The sequence below is a fragment of the Ceratotherium simum genome, chromosome 26 (genome assembly GCF_057802395.1).
Source record: "Ceratotherium simum simum isolate JZ-2026a chromosome 26, ASM5780239v1, whole genome shotgun sequence".
Taxonomy (NCBI): Eukaryota; Metazoa; Chordata; class Mammalia; order Perissodactyla; family Rhinocerotidae; genus Ceratotherium; species Ceratotherium simum.
The window spans coordinates 25,625,766-25,650,322 of NC_141925.1; the positions used below are offsets into that span (position 1 = coordinate 25,625,766).

General features: G+C 49.4%; 1 protein-coding gene across 7 annotated transcripts in view; it reads left to right on the top strand.

The window, feature by feature from the left end:
• The first annotated feature begins 2,888 nt into the window (after positions 1-2,888).
• The window catches only part of ITGAD (integrin subunit alpha D), a 31,902-nt gene continuing 10,233 nt past the window's right edge, over positions 2,889-24,557 (top strand). For 3 of the 7 annotated variants that reach the window (XM_087417366.1, XM_087417368.1, XM_087417369.1), the window contains exons 1-14: positions 2,889-3,085; positions 12,092-12,194; positions 14,101-14,204; positions 14,338-14,408; positions 14,528-14,642; positions 17,638-17,768; positions 18,419-18,564; positions 21,294-21,447; positions 21,547-21,697; positions 21,898-21,971; positions 23,263-23,392; positions 23,506-23,648; positions 23,834-23,974; positions 24,068-24,277. In XM_087417366.1, the coding sequence (XP_087273492.1) occupies positions 3,037-3,085; positions 12,092-12,194; positions 14,101-14,204; positions 14,338-14,408; positions 14,528-14,642; positions 17,638-17,768; positions 18,419-18,564; positions 21,294-21,447; positions 21,547-21,697; positions 21,898-21,971; positions 23,263-23,392; positions 23,506-23,648; positions 23,834-23,974; positions 24,068-24,277 (1,722 nt within the window). In that variant the 5' untranslated portion in view covers positions 2,889-3,036. Of the gene's footprint in view, positions 3,086-9,286; positions 9,659-12,091; positions 12,195-14,100; positions 14,205-14,337; positions 14,409-14,527; positions 14,643-17,637; positions 17,769-18,418; positions 18,565-21,293; positions 21,698-21,897; positions 21,972-23,262; positions 23,393-23,505; positions 23,649-23,833; positions 23,975-24,067; positions 24,278-24,557 lie in introns of those variants that run through there. The other 4 variants (XM_087417367.1, XM_004439533.3, XM_087417364.1 and 1 more) reach the window with 4 other exon arrangements.

Genomic DNA, 24,557 nt, shown 5'->3' on the forward strand with positions numbered 1-24,557 from the left:
GCTGATCTGTTTTTACCTTCTTGGATCAGAGTGGTGGCCTTCCAAACAGAATGTTGTCCATTCAGTGTGGAACTGCCGTCCACCAGCCAAGCAGCTCTTTGTCAGTCAAGAGCTGCTTACAGGGCACTGTCCACGTGACACCAGAATCCAGCAGCTCCTCACACGGTTCCAGAGTCAGTCCTAGGGGAAAAGAGGCTCCCTGCTCACGAGTATCTCCTCCTTGCATTCTCCCTATAACAAGATCCTGTATAACCAATTTCCATTTTGTTGTGGAATTTTTCTGGGCACCACCATCCCCATTAGAGTGTTTCAATTTTCTAGTCTGAAGTTCCAGTAGCCATTGCTGGGAGGTGCTCACAGGCTTTTGCCATAGGCCCCAGCCTGTGCTCCACATAGGGCCATCGCACAGAGAATTTGTCCCTACCAGCACTCCAGCTTCTCTTCCACACTGTGTGGGTCCGGGCAATCTTACTGGTTCCCATTTAGCATGGGCAATCACCATTGCTTGAAGGGTGGATTTACATACCTTCTGTTTTACAGTGTTAGGTAGAGGAAACCTTCCCCAGCGTGATACAATATCCATCCCCATAATACAGTCAGGTAAAACAGATGCAACCACTTCACACAAAGCGTGTTCAAACATACTGTCAACCTACAAAACCAGAAACCCGTTTAAGAGGCAAAGCGTTTACTTGGGATCAAAGAATTGCAATTCGGGGAGCACAGATTCAGATAGAAACCCAAAGAATGTCCTGATTACAGGAGAGGCACTAAGGGTTTTTACAGGAAAAAGAGAGGAAGATGAGGTAAGTTGTATTAGGGAAGAGTTCATTCGTGCTAGATGAGCTAAGGCTAGGTTTCTGGTTCATAGATTGGCTTGAGATTCGGTCATCAGGCAAAAGGCTAGACTTGTTCTTCATTGATTGGTTAGTGATTCAGTCATCAGTAAAGTTCAGTTTCATCAGTTCTTACAAACAGGATATTCTTGTCCTTACTGACTTCTTGGAATGTTGGTGGCTTGGTTCAGTTTGGAAGACAAAGAAAACAAAATGTGCAAGGCAATTCCTCTGAAATGGCTACCCTGGCTCTATTTTAATATGTCTCTACTCATGCCATCTTTCACAATACCAATTCTCCTACAAACTTTTACCTTTTTCTTTTTTTTTTTTGTGAGGAAGATCAGCCCTGAGCTAACATCCGTGCTAATCCTCCTCTTTTTGCTGAGGAAGACCTGCTCTGAGCTAACATCTACTGCCAATCCTCCTCCTTTTTTTCCCCAAAGCCCCAGTAGATAGTTGTATGTCATAGTTGCACATCCTTCTAGTTGCTGTATGTGGGACGCGGCGTCAGCATGGCTGGAGAAGTGGTGCGTCGGTGTGCGCCCGGGATCCGAACCCAGGCTGCCAGTAGCGGAGCCTGTGCACTTAACCTCTAAGCCACAGGGCCGGCCCCCAAACTTTTACCTTACCTCCATCAACTCTTACTTTCCTAACCGTAGCCTCTATTAGGACTTCATCTACAGGTTTTGGTCTTACAATACTGGTAGGGGAATTGTTCCCCAGCCAGACATAATATGCATTCCCATAAAACATTCGGGTAAAGTTGACATAACTTCTTTGCATAATATCTGCTTAAACATTCCAACTTTCATAATCCCATCAACCATTACATTTTTGCATTCTCTCATTCTAACTGTAGCCCGAGTGAGGGCTTCACTGGTGGGTTTTGGTATCACAGTTCATGGGACTCCGGTATCAAGGAGTCCTGGAGACTTCTCTTCCCCACCCCCTGACCATTTTACTCACTCTTGGGCAAAAGGCTTTGGGTCTTCAGGGAGGGGTTGAGCCAAGGGACCCCTGCCCTTTTGCCAATCTTTAACCTGGTTAATCTGCCTAACCATTGCCCAAGCGATTGCTGGTCAGATTTCTCATTGTAAATTCTGCTTTCCGGCTTTTTAAATTTCTCCAAAATCATCTAAAGATTTCCCCCTGCTGGGACGAGTCCCGTGACTCTCCCCTTTCTGTTTCCTCCTTGTTTCCTTCCTATCAATATTTGCTTTATTCACCTTATTTCTTAATAGCCATTTAAAAATTTCCACTTTATTGGGAAGTCCCGTGACTCTCCCCTCAGCCTCTTCCCATTCTCTTGTTAATTAAACTAATGTTTTTATTAGCATCTGTAAGACCCATGAGACAGCTTCCCAAACAGTCCCTCAGTTTCCAACCTTGAGGTAATGTGGGGTGCCCATGTGAAAGGGCCCCCTTAACCACAGCATTTACCATCACCTGGGTAACGGGCATATTTAGCGGGTGAATATCCCGGTCATCATAAAGCCGGTCCCACGTGGCTTGCGTATGAAGCATATCAGCTGCTTTATCTGGCGTATTTCACTTGGCATTTGTAGAAGGAGATGGACAGTCCCAATTCTCAGGGTAAACAGACCTTAATGGTGGCTTTTATCCAGTCCACCAGGCTGGCTATTCCCCTGGGACTAACCTCCTGATATCAGCTCAATACAAAGTTGACATAAGGGAAGCCATATGGTAGAAAAGAAACCATATTGTAACTTTGGATGACCTTTGACTAACTCTGGACTTTATGGCCCCTCCCAGCTGCTGTAAGTTGATAACTTTGTTCTTCTGAGTTCCTTAGGAATGTGCTGACCCCTGGGCAGAGAGTCTATGCTGATAGCCATCATCAATGACAACTGAAAGTTCAGGGTAGAGGGCGTTGTTCCAGTCTCTGATGCATATCAAGTAAAACAAAAAGACTGCCAGGAACTAAGACCAGATGGATGCCCCCACCCTGAGACCAGCTGCCTTCCCCACCCAGAGACCAGCCTCCTATATAACTGGCCTGTAGTCTTTGCTCTGTAAGACGGCTTTTTTTGGATATCAGTCAGCCATCTTCCCTCTTGCTAGCAAGCTGTAATAAAAAGTCCTTTCTTTCCTACCACCTTGCCTCTTGACTATTGGCATATCTTGCGGTGGGCAGAGGAACCCCCTTGGGCAGTAACAATTTGACGACCCAGATGGGATGTTAAGTCCTGCTCGCTGCCAGCTGACCTCGGACGGGCAACCTGTTGGTAAGTCCCTAGTGGCTGGTGAGGCTCTCTTTGTCTCAGGGAACCGCCCTTCCTGCTTTCCCATACCGACACCTGCTGCCTCCTAATGCTGATTGTGGTAGGAAGAGAAATGGCTACATCTAGTGAGTTGACAGGCTCAATCTGGAATAGGGTAAGTCGCATTGAGGACGCTCGTGAACGTTCTTCCCCTCCATCTGGGGTCCTTCCACTTACAGCAGGGCCATCTGGGGTCCAATAGGACTGTCTGGGAGCTCACTTGGAGTGGGAACAGTTATAGGACTTTATACCCCAAATCTGGGAACTAGTTCGCTGGTGTCTGGTTTTTCTGTGTCTGTGTCCGTGTCTGTGTCAGTAAATAGCTTAAAATTGGCTGTTTGAGGACTGAGTTTCTGGGTGATCGTAACAAACTCTCTACAAATTACCTTGTTTTTTATGGCCACCGTGGGAAAATTCCCCTAAAATGGAGATAACTGTAAACAGCTGGCAAGATAACCTGGGATAATTTAAAGTTAGAGTGGCCAGTTTGGGCTCCTTTTGAACTTTGGAATCGAGAAAGATTATTTCCAAAGAAAATCGAAAAAATTATTTTTTAAATAATTTTATTTATTTATTTATTTTTTCCCCCAAAGCCCCAGTAGATAGTTGTATGTCATAGCTGCACATCCTTCTAGTTGCTGTATGTGGGACGCGGCGTCAGCACGGCCGGAGAAGCGGTGCGTTGGTGCACCCCCGGGATCCGAACCCGGGCCGCCAGCAGCGGAGCACGCGCACTTGACCGCTAAGCCACAGGGCCCGTCCCGAAAGAAATCTTTAAAGAGTCAAAGGCTCCACCCCTGGGAGCTCTCCTCTGGTTTCCAGGCCTGATCACCCCGGTGACACCAAGAGAGGGTCCTCTCTTGCTGGTTCTGGTTTCTGGTCTCTATTAATCTGTTTGGGCACCTGGAGTGATTCCAGGTTGGCCCGTGGGTCATTTGACTGACAAGGCTGCAGCTTCTGGTTTTGGAGAGTCCACGCTCCACCCCTGGGAGCTCTCCTCTGGCTTCTGGTTTCAGAGAGTCCATGCTCCACCCCTGGGTACTCTTCTCTGGTTTTAGGGCACCTGGAGTGATTCCAGGTTGGCTCTGGGTCATTTGACTGAAATCTGGAACCCTGTTTTGTCTCCTGTCAAGAACCTGTTGAGCAATTTTTGGCACCTACTGAGTCAGTTATGGGGACAGGAGACCTGTAGTTTATTCTGTAAACTGTCCTGCCAGGGTTGTGTGCCCCGGCATGGGAACTGTTGTTTGTGTGACCCTTATCTTGATAATCCTTGGGAAGAGGCCATGAGGGAGAGACCTTATCCCCTCTTTCCCTTCTTTGTCTCATTCGTCACCTCCTCTGTTGTCACCAAGTAGAGGTTAAGTTCAGGCTGGACCCGAGCAGAACCTGGACCTTCTGTAAAATCAAAAACTTGAAAACCTTTGCCAGGGACATAACTCTCAACCCCAGCGTTGAGAGCCCTGGCCCCCAGCCTGCTCCGGGCTTTTGCTTCTTGCCTCCCTGGCTTGCCTTGTGCTGGCTCAGGGACTAAGTGCCCGGGCTGAGTGGGACTTGACTAAATCTTATAGCTATATTGATGCCTGCAGTGGGGCTCTGCACCCTTCTCTGGGCCTGCTGTCAGTGGGACACTGGCTTTACCGCCATGGGGAATGTCCCAAGCATCCCTAGAGACTCACCCCTTGGGTGCATTTTAACTAGTTGGAAACACTTTCAACTGGATGGGTTATGCCCCAAAACTCCATCTTGGAGAAAACATGGGTGGTTTCTCTGTGCCTCCGTGATATAGTTGGACAGGTAGATCAACCTATAATGTCATTTGAGTTACAACCCAATTTCTGAGAAATCAAGAGCAATTGTCCTTAAAAAATCTTTGTAAGATTGGAAATGCAGCTGTAGAGGCAGTTCAGATTCCACCCAGTCCCTTTATCTCAAAAAGGATTATCGCCTCAGGAACTAAGACCAGATAGATGCCCCCACCCTGAGACCAGATGCCTCCTCCAACCAGAGACCAGCCCTCTATGTAACTGGCCTGTAGTCTTTGTTCTGTAAGTTGTTTTTTTCAGACATTAGTCGGCCATCTTCCCTCTTGCTAGCAAGCTGTAATAAAAAGTCCTTTTTCTCCTACCACCTTGCCTCTTGACTATTGGCATGTCTTGTGGTGGGCAGACGAACCCCCTTGGGCAGTAACACTCCTGTGTGTCTGGGTGACCTATAGCCGTTGGTGATTGCTCCATAGGGAGCTGCGGGTCCTACACCAGCCCAAACATGCTCTTCCACTCTGCAGCACCCAAAACCAAAGACACAGCCCCCAACTCATTACCCTCACTGTCCATTTTAGTGAAGGTCCCTCAGGAAGCTGATGATGATACCAATCTGCAAAATGCAACAACTCCTTCACACTGTACCCCCTGGTTTCAGTAGTTTCTTGGTTTTGTTCTTCCCCCGCATTGACTATCTTCTTGGTGACCAGAGGTCTTAGAGGTACTTTCTGTTGTCCCTGCACAATTTTTAGATTGGGGGGCTGCTTTGAGGCTAGTGGCCCAAGCTCAGACTCACTGAAATCTGAGCTGAGTTTAGCATCAAGGCCCAAAACAACTTTCTTTTACTTTCATTTTAGCTATTACGGATAACAATACCCAAGGGATTGTATGTTTGGCATGCTTCTTATTATTTTGCATTTCCTTACATATTCAACAAGCCAACTCCTCAGGAGTCGAGTTTACTACCATTTCTAAATTCTATTGGTAAATTTTTCCTTTAGTAACCGATCACAGCACAGCTGCAATTCCATAGTATGGGTGACTAGGGGAGCCATCCAGGGATCAAAGTTTCTTCACCCCTGCACTTTTATCCTTTCTTTTTCCAAACCACATGTTTCTGTGAGCCAGGGCCATTTTAGCAAACCCCACTCCTGACACAACTAAGGATTCTGAACACCCCAATTCCATTGAGGGATGTGTGTGTGTGTGTGTGTGTGTGTGTATGTGTGTGTGGTTTTCCCCACCACCAAGCAATTCTCTAACATAAGCAGGCTGCCCTACAATTCAACTCAATTTTGATACTATCTACTTGAAGATAGCATCAGAATCCATAGGTTAAGGGTTCAATTCTACAAGACTACCTCCCACTCCCACTTCAGAGGCCAATTGCAAGGCCAGGTTATCACCTGTGCTTCTGACTGACCGGCTATAGATTGGAGGTTCCAGCCACCCCTCCTCCTTGGGTTTGGTTAATTTGCTAAAGTGGCCCACAGAACTCAGAGAAATATTACTTACTAGATTATTGGTTTATTACAAAAGGGTGTAACTCCTGGAAGAGATGCATAGGGCAAGGCATGGGGAAAGGGTGAGAGCTTCCATGTCCTCTCCAAGAATGCTACTGTGGGGGAAGAGGGAGAATCCCCCTCTGCCCTTTCCCTTAAGGTTCTTATGGCTGGCCAAATAATTAACAAGATAGGTTAGCAGGAGAAAATAATACCAAGTTTAATAACATGTATACATGGGAGAAACCAGGGACACTGAGTTTCTCAACACAATAGCAGAGATTCTCGTCTTAAATACCATCTTCAGCTAAAGACAAAGGAGGATGTTGGAGGTGTGGGGAGTCAGTTACAGGAGATTACCACTAAAGCACAGTAAACACGAGTAAGGTTATTATGCAGATTTAAGGCATCACCTTCCACATTGATAAGTTTCTAGAAATGAGGTCATCTCCCCTCTTCCCAATACAGAGAGGGAGATACCTTTACAAATGGAGATTTCCCTTTTAAATGTAAATGCTTGTCTGGCAACTCCTTGCAAGGCCATCTAGAGAATGTGGCCAGAGAGACAGAATTTTTGATAAGATGGGCTTGTTGGTGCCTTTCCTATTGTAACATCTATTTTACATTATATTACAGCCATCAGATAGTAACTTCTTCCTGGAACAGATCTTCTATGTCAAATTCTCTAGACAGTTAGTGGGGGATGTCAAATGTCCATCAGAGAAAACAATCAAGATAAAGAGTTATATTTCAGGGTGGCCAAATCTTGATCTCCCACACTACTCTCCCTAAATCTCCACATGTTTACCAACCCAGATGCTCCCTGAATCTTGTCCCTTTGGGCTTTTATGGAGGCTTTGTTACATAGGCGTGATTGAGTAAATCATTGGCCATTGGTGATTGATTCAACCTCTAGCCCCTGTTCCCTCCCAGAAGATGAGGAGGGTTGGGACTGAAAGTTCCAATCACATGGTTGGCTCTACTGGCAACCAGTCCCCATCCTTAGGTACTTTCCAAAAGTCATCTCATTAATGTAACAAAAGACACCTTTATTGCTCTCATCACTTAGGAAATTTCAACAGGTTTAGGAGCTTTGTACCAGAAATGAGGATGAAGACCAAATAAATATTTCTGACTATAAATTACAATATCACCAGCTTTAAAAAAATTTCCTGAGAGTTGGTGGTTCTCCTAAGTGTGGAGACCTCATTAAGTGCCCTGAGGATGTCCAGAGTTGAGGCACATCACCTACAGCAACTGTCGGAGAAGTCCAAGCCTTGGCAGCTTCAGCACCGGGCTTGGGAGAAAGACACTTTCATGGCAGTGTGTGGTTTTTGCAAGTACTTGAAAATCTTTCTGCAATTTGCCCTTATTGTTCTTTAAAAATGAGTGGAAAACAAGAAACTTTTGCTGAGACAAGTGATAATACAATTGAGGCAAAGTTGGAAATCTTTTTAGTTGCTGAAATCAGCAAAATGTTAGCCTCAAGCCTTGCTTATGAAGGGAAGTCCAAAATTAAAAATTATGTAAGAGGGGCTGGCCTGGTGGCGTAGTGGTTAAGTTCACACGCTCTGCTTTGGCTCCTGGGGTTCGCAGGTTCGGATCTTGGGTGCGGACCAATGCATCGCTCATGAAGCCATGCTGTGGCAGGCGTCCCACAGACAAAACAGAGGAAGGTGGGCAAAGATGTTAGCCCAGGGCCAATCTTCCTCAGCAAAAAGAGGAAGATTGGAAACAGATGTTAGCTCAGGGCTAATCTTCCTCACCAAAAAAAAAAAAAGGATTATGTATGAAATGTGGTATCATTCAAGATTGTGTCTAAAAGATGAAGTGTGGTGAAGATGGAGGAAATGAAGAGGTCTTTAAAATTTGGATTGAGGAGAATCGTTAAAAGATTATTTTGTGGTTCCAAACACAGAGAGTCATTCACAGAGCCACAGAACTGATGACAGGATGCTGTTTGTTACAGATCCCTTAGCAGGAGAGGGAGAAAGCTATTGCCCAACTTGGCCTTGACAATCTTTGCAGAAAGTAGATAAGTCTGCCTCAAAGTTAGTAATCACAACCTTGGGCCCCGTTCCCTACAAGGGCACCATCAATACCTTTCCCAAGTGTCTAATTAGTTTCTTCTGTTCATTAAATATCAGCTCGAGTAAACTGAGCTAGAATTTTTGTTTAGAAAACTATTTTATATTGTCTATACTTATACATTCAATATACATTTTAAGTGTTTTAAATAACTGTCACATATATACTTAAACTAATTTATGCCATAGTTAGGGATTTTGTCATATATTCTAACCGTCTAAGTCTATTCCTGGGCTTTCATACATTGGATTTCTTTTCACGTTTCTGGGAAATATTTAATTATGCTTAACTGTGGAATATTGAAAACACACAGAAAGTTACAGAGAGTAAATAACAACCCCTCATTTATTTACCCCTCCCCAAATTAACAAATGCTAAAATACTAAGTGTTGAATCTTAAAATTAACAAATGTTAGTTCCCTCCCCACTCCACCAGAGGCGATCACTCTTCTGATTTCTATCTTCATAGATTAGTTTTGCCTGTTCATATGAAAGGAATCATACGTTATGCATCCTGGTGTCCGGCTTCTTTCACTTATGATAGGTTCAGATTCATCCATGTTGTTACATAGATCTGTTACCTATTGCTGACTAGTAAGTCCATTGTATAAATTTACCAGTTTGGTCATCTGTTCTCCTCTTGATGGCATCTGCTTTTTCAAACAACACTCTCACCTGTGCCGTTCCTCCCCCCACCCCCCCCAACACTGCCATCTGAGGCTGTGGTCTCCCTCTCTCCAGGCTCACATCCATGTAGTGGGGCCTCTATAGCCATCTGTTCTGCTCCTTCCACTCATACGCAGCCTGGCTTCTGAGGCTACCAGGGACCTATCCGAGAGCTACCAGGACCCCCTGGGTACCAACTGGGCCTCAAGGGCTGGGGGAAGGTGGTCTTCTGGGACAGCCAGGCCCTGAAGAAGGAAGCCAGATCCCTGGAGGTGATGATGGTGGGAGAGTATGGGGGATCCTCCCCAAGGGTGTCTTTGGCCTCCTGACCCTGCTTCTGTTCTATGATTAACCAAAGACTTCCTCATTGTGCCTTCCTCCCACCCTTCGGGGCCCTGAGTCATTATTTTAACTCTCCCCTGAGACACTGAGCACCTTTCAGTGCTCTGTTACCCAGCCCTCTGCTTCTCCAATGCACCGCTCAGTGGTGGCCTTTGGATTTATGCTCCTCCTGGGTGGTGAGTGTGGGTCCTCAGGGCTGGGAGAAGCCTTGGTGGGGGGTCTCTTTCTGGTAGGGCAGCCTAGTGGCTGGTGGTCAGCTCATACAGCTCTCAAGAGGAGCTGAGGGCAGGGAAGGGAACTAGTGTCCGGTCGGGGTTTGGTATGGAAGGAGGAATGCCCTGGAATCTGGGAAGGGGCATGCCTGAGCTATTCTCTTGGCAGCAGTGGGACATGGGCTCGTGGGTTATGCTTGGGCGGAGGATGAACTGCCTCTCCATGTTCTCCAAGGCCTCCATCTTCCCTTCCTCCCGTGGGGACCCTGGAGTGGGTGCTGTGCGGGTGAGAGGAGTCTGCCTCAGCACCCTGGGAGAGGAAGGCCACAGAAGTCATTAGGGAGGGAAAAGGTTGGATAGCATCTCCTTGTCCTGCATTGCCCCCAAGTCTTTTTTTTTTTTTTAATGGTTGTTTTATTTATTTATTTTTTTTGTGAGGAAGATCAGCCCTGAGGTAACATCCGATGCCAATCCTCCTCTTTTTGCTGAGGAAGACTGGCCCTGAGCTAACATCTGTGCCCATCTTCCTCTACTTTATACGGACGCCGCCACAGCATGGCTTGACAAGCGGTGCGTTGGTGCGTGCCCGGGATCCAAGCCAGTGAACCCCGAGGCACCGAAGCAGAGCGCGCACTTAACCGCTACACCATCTGGCTGGCTCCCCCCACCCCCTCCAAGTCTTGATTTCAGGTAGGCTGTCCCACCGCTGCCAAGAGAATAACCCAGAAGTTGAAAACTGTATCGGGACCACATTTGTGTGTCATTTAAAAACATCAGTCGTTTGTCAGTTAAAAATCAGATTTCACACAGAAATCCAGATTTCCAGCTTCTCTTGAGAAATGAGAAGGGCTGGCGGCTCTGGGTACTAGAGCCTGGGAACGGCTCCCTCCTTTAGAAGGGCCACAGCTCTAAGTGCCCATCATTCCTGGTGCTCACACCCACCCAGTTCACTCACTGAGGTCACCTGCCTGGACCCTGAGGCACTTGGGTCTGAGACCCTTGGTGTCCTGCTACTTGTCAGATCATAGGGGCTGCTTTCAGACTCAGAAACAGAAGGATTCTTTGAGAGGAAGACGTAGGACGTGAGGCTCCCTTGCATCTGGCCATTGTAGGGTCCCGACACCCTAAACATCTGGCCTCTTCTCAGAACCTCTGGTTCAGGTGTCTGGACCGTCCCTGTCACTGCCTGGTCTGATGATTGACCTCCTTAGAGCTTCCCTACTCTTGGATTGGAGTTGACTCCTCAATCCAGAGACAGCTGGGAATTCTAAGAGGAATGGGGAGGAAAGGTGGCCACTTGGGAGCAGGAGAGTCAGAAAAGGCCCTTGAAATGTAGAAGTCTTCCCCTGAGGCTTTCAAGCTTAGCCACCAGGGAGGGGCATGTGGTTGGTCAAGGATCAGGAGAGTGGGTTGGAATCCTGGCTGTGTCAGTGACTTGCTGTGTGGTTCTGGGTCAGTCAACAAATAGTAATTAGTCACCTGCCGAGGGCCAGGCATTGCACAGGCACCGAGACAAGACAGATGCTGTCCTTGGCTGTCAGAGCCTGGTGCCAAGGGATGGGGACATAGCAAATACGTAATTATAAACAATTAATCACAGAGCTCTAAGGCTGTTCCCCAATCTGGACCTTAGGGTCTCTGTATAATAAAAAGATGGAGCAGGACAGCCTTTAAGTTGGGTGACCATACGTCCTGGTTTGCCTGGGGCAGTGCCAATGTCTCTGGTGTCATTATTAATGGTACCCCATTCATTCTCAGATGGTCCCAGTTTAGACAGTAAGTTGTAAGGTCACTTTATCTTTTTTTTTTTTTTTGAGGAAGATTGGCCCTGAGCTAACATCTGTTGCCAATCTTCCTCCTTTTTTCCCTTTTTCTCCCCAAAACCCCAGTGGATAGTTGTTTGTCATAGTTGTACATCCTTCTAGTTGCTCTATGTAGGGCGCTGCCTCAGCATGGCTTGATGAGCGGTGCGTAGGGCCGCGCCCAAGATCTGAACCAGTGAAACCTGGGCCGCCGCTGCAGAGTGCGCGAGCTTAACCATTATGCCACCGGGCTGAACCCCGGTCACTTTATCTTTAAGAGACTTTCCTGAGCTAACATACCAGGAGGTGACTGGCCTAATTTCAAATGGTGGATGTCTTTTAAAGTGTCCTTGACGGGGCATTTCTCTGGATTGTTGCCTTTTGCCTTGTGGTTTGATTCTTTTCGAGGGAGGGAGAGAGAGGGGAACCACGCAGATGGCAAATCAGGAAACAAAGAAGAGAACACCCTTCTCCAGGGCAGATGGGGAACCAAGGCTGGGGTGGGGTGGGCATCAAGACCCCAAGCAGCCAGGGGTCCAGAGGAGAAGGGGCTTCTCTGACTGCCCCTCCCACCCCACCTCTCCATATTCCTCAGTCCTGGCTTCTTATGGATTCAACTTGGATGTGGAGGAGCCCAAGGTCTTCCAGGAGGACGGAGCTGGCTTTGGGCAGAGTGTGGCCCAGTTTGGCAGATCGAGGTAGGCCCCCCCGACTCCCTCCACCTCCATCCCCTCAACCTGTAGGCTGGTGGCTGCGTGTGACACACCCGGGAGGTGTCCTGGAGGAAGGGCAGCATGGGCAATAAGCCTGACCACGACTCCTCCAAGGCCTTTGACACTACTAACCCCAGGAAGGGCCACAAACTCTGGGCAAGACACTGCCTTGGGAAGGAGGCCTTGAATCTGCCCTCCAAGCAGGGGTGGCTTTCCGGCATGTGACAGCGCAGTCACCCTTGCGCTGGGGCTCTGGCACTTGCAGTCTCCCTCTTGAAATTATTAATGATTTCATCTTTGCAATCGTGTTTTGTAAGTAAAGATGCCCCACCCCACTGGGGGCTTACAGCCTTGGCTCACATGCGGCCCAGCCTCTTACTGCCTCCCAGGGAAGGGTTCTCAGCTGCCCGGCCCCTGCCCCCTGCCCAGTGACACTGGCATGAGAAAACCCCCTGGGTTTCCTTGGGCCCTTCCTGATCCCCCAACACTCAACAAATCCAGAGATACCCACTGTCCTTTCTCCCTCGCCATCAATTTGTGTTCAGGCCCTATTTCTTAAAAAATGAGTATAAAATTATTGATTAACCACTGGTCACCTGTATTTACAAGAAAGTAAATACTGTATATTGGATGATATTCTGATTGCTACAAAGTTATTGTTTTTCCTGGTTTCTGCTGAATCGTAATCCAAATACTGAAAAGATTGAGACTACATGTAAGGAATGGGTTGATGTAAAGAAAAACATGTAGATCAATAGTTTAAGACTAAGAGTTTGGTTACCCATCTATGCCAGCAGGTCCCAAACTGCGACATCTCCAGCCATCTGCTTAGGTTTTCATCAGCAAGTCTAGACACACAGGGATTTCATTTTCCCAGGAAGAAATGGCTCTCTAGAAGGAAACTTTAAATGCCAATTTAACAAGACTTCCTTAGCTAATTAACCAAAATACACCGGTATTTGTCTAGTTTTCTCATCTGAGTGGAGCGGTTGTTGCTAGTGATAAAATTTTTCCAATATTAAAAAATTCTCTCCCCTCAAGGTTTTGCAAACGAAGTGTTGCATTTATGTGACTAAAGATAGAGATATAGATTCTGATACAGCTGCTTTAAATAGTCCAATTTAAGTTGTTTATATTATATTTAATTTGTCCAATTAACTACGGAATCATCTATTTGTTTTGAAAGCTTATGGCTTCAGAAATTTTTCTTTTTTTTCTTTTCTTCTCTTTTATTTTATTTATTTTTTTGTGAGGAAGATCAGCCCTAAGCTAACATCCATGCCAATCCTCCTCTTTTTGCTGAGGAAGATTGGCCCTGGGCTAATATCCGTGCCCATCTTCCTCTACTTTATATGGGATGCCACCACAGCGTGGCCTGACAAGTGGTGCGTCAGTGCGCGCCCGGGGTCAGAACCCGGGCCTCCAGCAGCAGAGCGTGCACTTAACCACTATGCCACGGGGCCCGCCCCAGTAAATTTTTCCATTTGACTTGAGGTGATGTTTCTTAGGTGGCTCAGAATGATGGCAACCCAGAAACAAATGTACTTACCCATGGTTGAGGAATGTTGTTTTTGTTTTGAATAGTTTTATTTTTGGTGAATGTTAAAACCAAACCAAACCAAACCTAAACCATCTGTATACATAAATATACATATATTTACATATATACACACACACACGCACGCACAGAAATAAACCAAAAGCCCAGCATGGTCCTTCAGCATCTGTGGCTTAAACACAGGCCCTGGTGTTTGAGTAGCCTCACAAGTGGCAAATGCCAGGAGTGTCCCTCACAAAGTCTCGCCTTCCCGTCACACAGTGGTACTTCCTTGCCCGAAGCGCCTTGTGCCCCCACCCCTCCTGCAACTGTATGTCACGGTTGTGCCTTCAGACTCGTGGTGGGAGCCCCTCTCGAGGTGGTGGCAGTCAACCAAACAGGACGCTTGTACGAGTGCATGGCTGCCACAGGCCGATGTCAGCCCATCTCGCTGCACAGTGAGTGACTTGACCCAGGACCTGGGCCCTCAACCCTCCTCCACCGGAGTGCTCGCTCCTCAGCTCCGGCCTGGTTTCCTTCCCTAAATAAGAGTGTGCCCGTGAGTGTGACCATGTGTGTCTGCCCTCTTAGCCCCTCCAGAGGCCGTGAACATGTCCCTGGGCCTGTCGCTGGTGGCCTCCACCAACCTCTCCTGGCTGCTGGTGAGTTTTCCTGGGTCACAGGAGGGTTGCGAGGGGAGGAGCCAGAGGTGGCTGGGGCTGGGGGAGAAGAGGAGGGGTGTTCTGGAGGCTCCCTTGCTCACACAGGCCTCTGCCTCCAGGCCTGCGGCCCGACAATGCACAGAGCCTGTGGGGAGAACATGCATGCAGAAGGCTCCTGCCTCCTTTTGGACTCCCACCTGCAGGTCATCCGGACAATCCCCGCTGCCCTGCCAGGTAGGTCCCTTAAAGACAGCGATTCTGCGTGGAGCACGTGCTGGCACTGAGGAGTGGGCAGAGCTTCAGGCCTGGGTCTTGGCCTCCTGTGCCCATGGTTCCTTCCCAGAGGCCTCAGCAAGCCCAAGAAGGGCTAGGAACATGGTCTGGCCCGGCAGGGAGGGCAGCTCATGGCAGGAGCCCTAAACTGTTTGCGGGATAAAAGTTCTGATGGGGCAGAAGCAAGCCCCAGTGTGCTGGCTGCGGGAGGTGTGAGGGTCTCAGAGTTGCCAACAGGTGCAGGGACACTTCTTGGGCTTTCAGAGGAAGGGCCTTGGCTGGTGAAAATGTGTGGTGAGGATTATAGATCCAAGGATCCAAGAGGGAGGCAGTTCGGATGGTTCACTGCTAAGCTGCCAGGACGCCCAAAATAACTCCTCCCCTTCTAAGGGGAGAAGACACAGGGCCGTGGAAAGTGTGATGCACAGTTTTACCAGCACTGATGTCTTCCACTGAGAATGGTGCCTGAGGACACAGCAGCAGCATCTCTCTGAGAGCCAGTCTGCCTAAGTTTGTCTTCTGTGTCCTTGGGCAAGTGGCTTCATTCTCTGGGCCTCAGTTTCCTCATTGGTAAAATGGGGCTTAATAATCGAGGTCGTTACAAGAATTAAAAGACTTAATATATATGTAAAATGTTTAGACCCCTGCCTGACACATAATATGTGATAGCTGAGGACCGTGGGTTTGGACTAGGAGGAAGATATAAACTGCCCTGTCTGTGGCATCAGAGGGGGAAATGGACCCCAACTGAGGGCTGGGTGCTCAAGGTGCTGACTGAGAACAATAATTTGGACCTGAGAAGCCACGATGCCAGGTGTGGTGGGCTTTTAGCCAAAGATGAAGCAGCAGCAGAAACACCCCTAGACCAAATTGTGAGAGCAGGGTCTATAGAGGGGACAGGGAGAGTGGAGAAGGGATGTCCAGGACTCAGGAGTACCATGCTCCGATGGGGATGTCTGCGGCCAGGGTAGGGACTGTGGCATTTGAACACTAGGAGGTAAATGTCTTCTCTTAGATGTCTCCAGGGCTCGTGGGGTGGAATGCCTGATGAAAATGGGACAGAGGCAGGTGTAGACCTGGGCAGGTGTGGCAGGTTTGTGTAGAAGTGGAAGGGACCGTGTGCCAGGCAGTGCTGGGTTCCTGGTGTGCATCACCATGTTGCATCCTCACAAGATCCTGGGTGGTGGGCAGGATGATCCCCATTGATCCCCTCAGAGAACTGAGGCACAGAGAGGCGAGTTCCCACTGTTAGGAGGCGGCAGAGCCCAGAGCTTGAGCCAACCTTGCCTCATTGGCTTGGTCCTTTTTCAGACGGCGCTCAGCTACAGTCAGGCGCCTGCTGTTGGAAGCCCAGTAGCCACAGTAAAAGGAGCAAGAAACAGAAGTGACATTACGGAGGAGCTTGCCACAGGCCTGGCCTGAGAGAGGATGTGGGGGGTGGTTTTGTGACACAGCTAACAAAGTGGGCACAAGTGCAAGATGCGGTGACAGAGAACTCCAGCTACCTAGCTATGTGGGGATAACGGGTAAGAAGGGGAGCACTCGAGGGCTTCTCAGCCTGCGTGTGGCTGGCTGCATTTCCTAGTCATGGACCAAGCAGGGAGGGAAGTGATCTTCCATTTCTCAGCAGCGGTGAAGCGCCAGCTGGTTGAGTAGGTGGGATGGGGGAGGAGCGGGGAGCGAGGAGAACGCCTTTTGGCTTTAGCGGCCGGAGGCAGCTGCTACCACAGTTCAGCCTCACACCTCAGCGCTGTGATGGCCTGATCTCCCACCACCCTGGGAGCAACACAGGATGTGGGGTGCTGGTGGAGGCACCAACTGGGTCCTGCACACAAGCCACAACCCCTCACGAGAGTCTGGGAACAATCTGAAATGTCTTATTTGGTTTTGTACATATGGTGTGTCTTTCCATTACGGTGTGGACTCCACGAGGGCAGGGATGGTATCTTTTTTTTTTTAAGTTATAGTCTTAGATCAGATTTTCCCAGAAGCAGATTGAGGCTCATTTGGGAATGTTCTCGGGACCAGTACCTGTGAGAGTGTGAGGGAAGCAGCACTGGGCAGAGGAGAGAGTGGATGGCAAAGCGATCAGAAAGAACAGAGGCCTCAGTCGACCCACGGGGAGCTTGGAGTGTGGCTGGATACGAGTTGCTCCCGGGAGCGGGAGGTGTAATCGTGGGCAAGGCAGCTGCCTTTTGACTGGGGTGATGCGCGGGGAGAGAGTCGGCTGGGAGCCATCGACAGCAGACTCCCTGCAGCTGGGTATCCGTGCCTCCATCCTGATAGGGGTGGGTCTTGGTGGCACACCCCAGCATCCCTTGCAGGTGTGTCCTTGGGCCTAGAACAATGTCTGGCATGTGGTGAGAATGGTGATAACAGCTATCCCTTATGCGAGGGCAGGCCCTAAGCACTTTATGTATAGATTAATTCTTTTTATTCTTGCAACGATCTCATGTAGTAGGCACTGTTATTATCCGCATTTAATGTGGATGGGGAAAGCTGAAGCCCAGCGAAGTTATGTTAACTTGCCTGCATTTACCACTAGTAGGTGGTGGGGCTGGGATTTGAGCCCAGGTACTCTGGCTCCAGATTGCACACTCTGAACCACTTTGCTAAATTGCCTTCCCCTGGGCTCTACGGCACCCCTAGAGTGTGTAGTCAATAAATATTTGCTGACTAAACGAATGAGGAGCCCACCCAGCCCCTATCCTCTACTTCTTCCTCCCCTTTTCCAGGCCTTGTGGGAGGAGGGGAGCAACAGGGACCCCACTGAGGGGAGAAGGGGCTGGGGCAACAGATTTGGGTCTCCTCTGTGGATGGTGTTGGAAACCCCTTGGGAACTGATCCCTATGCCAAGAATGGCCCCCTGACTGTGTGGAACAGGAAGGGTTTCTGGGCCCCAGGAGATGGCTAGGACCCACATGTGCATCTCTGACCCCTCCCTCCGTCTCTGCAGAGTGTCCAGTTCAAGAGATGGACATCGTCTTCCTGATCGACGGCTCTGGCAGCATTACCCCAAATGACTTTAAGCAGATGAAGGATTTTGTCAGAGCTATGATGGACCAGTTTGAGGGCACCGACACCCTGGTGAAGACTGCGCCCCCGAGGCCTGGGGAGTGCGGTGGGGGCGGGTGTTCCTCTGGGGAAGGTCAACCTGGGAGGGGGCCTGGCATCCCAGGGGGTTGGCTCAGTGGATCTGTGCCAACATGAGGCTAGGGTCCATGGTCAAGGTATGGTCCTGGAGGTTCCCCCATGGTATTTAATTCGTCCCCACATGCCACAGGAGATACAATGTTTCTGCTGTTTTGTGGGAAATTTGACTGAAGATAACTCGGCCAAATAATTGCTGATTTTTTAATTATGTTTTCCATGTAACTCATGATTTCTTTATCTTATTATTTTATTTCCCAGTAATTAGTGGATATGTATGTACAAATTCTTACGTAAGGAAATATAGCCTATAAATTGATTTCATGTGTTATAAAATTTAAAAAAGTCTAAGTTTAACAAATATTGCAGTTGGCAAGGTTATTCTTTGTAAATTACGAAAGAAACATTATTTGGTTTCCATTTTCCAGTTTTCTTTTGGGGCCAAATTTTTTTCTGGGTTTCAGTATATTATTTGTAGGGCCTCAAAAACACATGGGACATGGTTTGTAAATCCAAAATTATTCCCAAATTAAAAGTTTACTATAAAGCAAGTCCTGAGCCCTAGGCCCTCCTCTTGGCCTTCGCAGTTCTCGCTGATGCAGTACTCAAACCTCCAGGACATCCACTTCACCTTCTCCAAATTCCAGAGCAGCTCGAGCCCTCTGAGCCTGGTGGATCCCATCCAGCAACTGATGGGCCTGACGTACACAGCCACGGGCATCCTGACAGTGGTGTAAGCTCCCTCTCCTGCTGCCTGCGGATACGCTGCCACATGGCTTCCTCATGCTGGTCTGCAGCCCCTCTGCGAGGCTGAGGGAGGCTCTGGGGAAAGGGACTCAAAAGGGAAACGCAGGGGCTGCAGGCAGAGTCCTCCCGGGAGTGTTTCCGGGCCCCTTGCTCACTGCGTGCCCCCTGACATAGGATGGGACTCCTCTGCACCCGTTTCCCCTCTGCCTGGCCTTGGATTGGCTGGACCCTGAGCCCACCTGGGGCAGCAGGGGCCTGGGCTTTGCTTCAGACACGTCTGGGTTCCCCTCCTGGCTCCCTGCTTGCTACCTGGGCAACCCTGGGAGTTACTGACTCTTTCTGAGTCTCAGTCCTTCAAATGAGGATAAACTCACAATGCGGTTAGAAGGATTAAATGGGATAACATAGGTGAGGTGCTTCTGCTCAGCAAGTGCTGGATAATTGGTTGGGATTTTATCCAGGATGGTGCAGCCTCTCTTTACCTCCTGGCGGGGACTCAGGAATTGTCGCCAAGTGTCTTCTTTGTGCCTTTCTCCCCACTCACCTCCCTCCCTCCCCTCATTCCTCATCCATGGGTGCCCTCTATGTTAACTGGGTGCTTGCTATGTGCCTGCCCAGCATTGGGTGCTAGGTGGTCCATGAAAAAAATGGCTTAGGTGGTGGGGCCAGAACAGAAGAGGATGTGGTTCTCGTGGGAAGGAGCTGGGCTGAATGTCTGGGATCTTTGACTACCTGCACACCCCTGGGTGCCTCGCTGGGGGTGGTGCTGAAGGAATGCTGAACAAGGATGCTCCCACAAAATGCACCCTCTTTACTTCTTGTGTAGCTTTTCTGCCTTGAACACTGGCCCCTTGGGACTGGACAAGCAGGAAGAAAGTCTCTCCCTTCAGTTGAAAGTCACACTGGAGTGGCGTCCCTTCCTAGCCCATGAGGCTCCTCCTAGTGGTGGGTGATGGTGTGACCATCCTGCTCCCCATCTCCCAGCACAGCAGCCTCCCCGCTCCCCAGAGCCAAGCCCATCTCAGGGCTGGACTCAGCCCCTTCCTGCCACTGACTATTTTTTTTTTTTTATAGAAGTTTCATTACAAAAAAGACAAAATGGCAGTAACATTAAGGAAAGTTTTTTAAAAAAGAAGTATTACCTCTAGTCCCTTTAGCCAACCACCTCACAGTATTTTAGCGACAAGAAGGGATAAAGACAAATGAATAAATAAATCCCACCTGCAAAGCACAGTGTCATTTCCATCTTTGTCTTTGTTCAGACATATTTTATATAGTCATAATCAGGGCAACAACTTTTTTTCCATCCAGGTTATATAAACCTGTTCCATGTTTCTCTACAGCTTTTGTTGTTTTCCTTTGAAATGGTTGTGTGCTTTTCCACCAAGGGGCTGGGTCATGATTTGCTAAACCCTTTCCCTAATGTTGGACATTTAGGTTGTTTCCAGTATTATATTTGGCGTGTGTGTGTTGTTTGGCATGTGTGTGTGTTTATTCTGAGTTTGTAGAACTACATGAGCATATAGTTACTTTTTTTTGGTGAGGAAGATTAGCCCTGAGCTAACATCGGTTGCCAATCCTCCTCTTTTTGCTGAGGAAGACTGGCCCTGGGCTAACATCCGTGCCCATCTTCCTCTACTGTATATGGAGGATGCAGCCACAGCAGGGCCTGATAAGCAGGGCGTTGGTCTGTGCCCAGGATCTGAACCTGTGAACCCTGGGCCACCGAAGTGGAGCACATGAACACAACCATTATGCCACCAGGCCGGCCCCTATAGTTAGATTTAATCATTTGTAACAGCTGCCATAGATATAATGCTTACTTGTGGGCCATTCAGTGTTGTAAAAACTTGACCTCATTTAATTCTCAGAATAACCGGACACTGTCTCAGATAGCTAGTGTTGCCTAACAAACAACTCCCAAGTTTAGCGGCTTAAACAACAACTCTTATTATTTTTCAAGATCCTGGGGCTCAGTTGGATGGTTCATCTGCTGTCCTTGCGTAGCGTCTCTAGTGTGGCTGTGGTTAGGTAGCATCTGAGGCTGGAACATGAGAGCTTCATTCACATGGCTGCTGCCTTGGCAGGACTGGCTGGAAGGCTGGGCTCAGCGGGGATGGGTGGGCCTCTCTCTCCAAGTGGTCACTCCATGGGGTGCCTCCAGCAGGGTAGCTCGACTTCTCTCGTGGTGGCTCAGGGCTCCCAAAAGTGTGAAAGCTACCTAGGCTTCTTAGGCCCATGACTGCCATGGTGTCATCCATTGCATGCTACTGATTAAAACAAGTCATAGGCCAGGGGCATCATGGGAAGAGAATCAGTTGTGGCTCGTTGGGGGCCATCTTTGGAGACCAGCTATGGCACAATTGTTCTTCTCATATTGCATGGAGAGAAGCAGAGGTGCAGAGAGGTAAAGTAACTTGCCCAAGGGTGTCTGACTCCAAAGCTTCTACCCTGACCCATGCTGCCTCCTGGGAATGAGGTTTCGTAGTGGATGGAATTATAGGAACAAGAAATATGAGTACCTTTATTATTGGTCTTACTAATTATTGTCAGTATGACTTTCAAAAAGGGCTGAATTGATTTCTTAACATGCTGGCAGAGTCTGAGGGCACCAGGACTCCCCAATCTCTCAAGATTAGCTTCTAGCGCAGCAAATGATTTCCTTCCAGAATCAATGCCATCTCAGTAAAGTCATCTCCCTTTCTTCCCTGACAGGAAAGAACTATTTAATAGTAAGAATGGGGCCCGCGAAAGTGCCAAGAAGATCCTCATTGTCATCACGGATGGGCAGAAATACAAAGACCCCCTGGAATACAGCGAAGTCATCCCTCAGGCAGAGAAAGCTGGCATCATCCGTTATGCCATTGGGGTGCGTCCTCTTCCTCGTGTCTCCCCCAGACTCAGCCTGCGCCTCACCCAGGCAGAAAGGCTGGCAGGCTCCTCCTCCTCAGCTGCCTCTCTGTCGCAGGTGGGAGATGCTTTCCAGGAACCCACTGCCAGGCAGGAGCTGGACACCATTGGCTCAGAGCGCTCTGAGGACCACGTGTTCAAGGTGGACAACTTTGCAGCACTCAGCAGCATCCAGAAGCGGCTGCAGGAGAAGATCTTTGCAGTCGAGGGTAAATGGGGAACAAGCTTGGGTCTTGGAATTGAAAGGGCCCTGACCCATTGTCCTCCACAGTCCTGAGTGTCCATCCCTATTCACAGCTCACTCGAAATTGTTCCCGGAACCCAAGTCCCAGACCACATTCTCCTCCCTCTGTTCTGAGTCCTGTGGTCTCATGGCCTCTGGAAGCCTAAGTGACCTGTTTCCCCACAGGAACCCAGTCGAGGACAAGTAGTTCCTTCCAGCATGAGATGTCACAAGAAGGCTTCAGTTCAGTACTCACAGCGGTGGGTGGAGCATGTGCTTGGTCAACAGATCTCAGGCACCAACCCTGGGCCAGCCCTGGGCTGGGAGCTGGGGCCCAGATGTAAATAAGAAAGCAGACCCTGTCCTCACGCTCACTGTCCAGTGGGGGAGAGACATACAGGCAGTGTATGTAGGTGCTGGGAGCACAGCAGAGAACAGGACAGTTGAGGTTCCTGCTCTCATGGAGCGCATATCTAGTAGGAGAGATGACAAACAACAAACAAAAGACTTTCAGGTTCTGCTCAGTGTTGGGAGGGAGAAAGAGAGGTGATCAGAGGAGGCCTGAGGAGTAACAACAGAGGCTGAATGATAAGAAAGGGCCAGTCCTGGAAAAATCTGGGGAGAGACTGCTCCAGGTAGAGGAAAAGGCAAGTGCAAAGGCCCTGAGGCAGGAATAAGGTTACTGCGTTAGAGAGCTAGAAGGGCCAGCATAGCTGGAGCAGAGTGAGCGAGGGGCAGCGTGGAAGGAGAGGGCCAGAGAGGGGGAAAGGGCCAGACCATGCAGACCAAAGAAATGACAACATGGCATGACTTGTCTGAAAGTAGATGTGTGTTCAAAATATCCAGAGGGATTTTGAGGGGTGAGCAAGGGGGCAGTAGAAATGAAACAAGGTTTGTTATGAATTGATCACTGAAGCTGGGTCATGGGTACTTATGGGTTCATTATACATTTCCTTCTGCTTTTGTATACATTCTAAATTGTCCATAATCAAAAGTTTAAAAAGGCAATAAACAAAGTACACAAACGATGAAACACCCATTGCTCCCTGAGGGAGTCGAGGAAGGACCTCACAGAGACACCTGTCTTTGAGGTTGACTCTTCCAGTGAGGAGTGCCAGAAAAAGAGAAGAAAGAGAAGTGTCCAGGCCAAAGGCTTGATACATTTTGGAACCGAGGGTAACTCCACAGATTTGGTTGGGAAGGATCCTAGATGCCATCCTAAGGGACTTGGGATGCCATCTTGGTTTGCCAGCAGGATGGTGCCACACATTTGGGTTTGAGGAAACCTAACTTGGGCAGTAGAAGGTGGAGCAGAGGAGAGCAAGCTAGGAGGCAGAAGGGGCAGTGGGTGAGAGGCGATGGGCTTGACTGGGACAGTGGCAGTGGGGATGGACTGAGGGAAATAAGGAGTCAGGGACTCAGAGGCTGTGGTGAGGGCTAGGGAAGAGGGAGTAGGAGAATTCCAAATCATGGAGTTGGCGTCAGGCATTGCTCTGGAGTAGGCTGTCGTCTCACTCTGGCCTGCTCAGCCCTGGAATCCTTTCCTCCCAGGATGGGCCCGTTCTGGGGGCTGTGGGGAGCTTTGGCTGGTCTGGAGGTGCCTTCCTATACCCCCCAAATATGAGCCCCACCTTCATCTACGTGTCTCAGAAGAATGTGGACATGAGAGACTCTTACCTGGGTGAGAAAAGGCTTTGGTTGGGGGACAGGTGGGGGATGAGCTGCCTGGGGGGGCAGGAGCCCAGGGGAGGGGGCTAGAGGGAAAGCCTTTGTGCTGAGGCCTGGCCCCCTCAGGTTACTCCACCGAGCTGGCCCTTTGGAAGGGGGTGCAGAGCCTGGTCCTGGGGGCCCCCCGCCATCAGCACACTGGGATGGTTGTCATCTTCACCCAGGTGTCCAGGCAATGGACGCTGAAGGCTAACGTCACAGGCACCCAGGTCAGTGTGGAGGAAGCTAAGTGGAACATGATGGTGGCAGGGTCTCCAGGGACAGAGAGGGGGGAGACGCAGGGGGTTTGGGGCCCATGGGGGGAGGTCCTGGTGGCTGGGTAGAGGCGGGTCCTGGCCCAGAAGGGGTTCCTCCGGCAGGGGCAGGCAGGATGACTTCAGGCTCTGCCCTGCAGATTGGCTCCTACTTTGGGGCCTCCCTGTGCTCTGTGGATGTGGACAGAGATGGCAGCTCCGACCTGGTCCTCATCGGGGCTCCCCATTACTACAAGCCAACCCAGGGGGGCCAGGTGTCTGTGTGCTCTTTACCCCAGGTCGTGAGTAGCTGATGAGACCTGGGCTGGGTGGGGCCTGGGTGTGGGGTGGAGGGGTTGCCTGAGTTGCGTCCTGACACTGGTTTTGTTCTGCAGAGGGCTAAGTGGCAGTGTGAGGCTGTTCTCTATGGGGAGCAGGGCCACCCCTGGGGCCGCTTTGGGGCAGCCCTGACAGTGGTGGGGGATGCGAATGGGGACAAGCTGACAGATGTGGCCATTGGGGCCCCAGGAGAGCAGGAGAACCAGGGTGCTGTCTATCTATTTCATGGAACCTCAGGACCGGGCATCAGCCCCTCCCACAGCCAGGTGAGGCCCCCTGTCTTTGGCCTCTTCTAGTTTCACCTCCTTTTCTATGTCTTAGATTCACCTGATACCACCTCCCATCACTGGCCATGGCAGCAGCCATTCCCCTCCTTCTTTTAGTGATTTACTTCCCTGAATTTCACCAGGCCCAGCTAAGCACAAACTCTCTTTCTTCTCTCATTTGGCTCTAAACAGACTTCAATCTTTTGTGGGCAGCATAATAGTTAAGAGACCACAGGCCCCAGGTCAAATGCTTGGCCAGCCATGTTAACTGTGTGGCCTT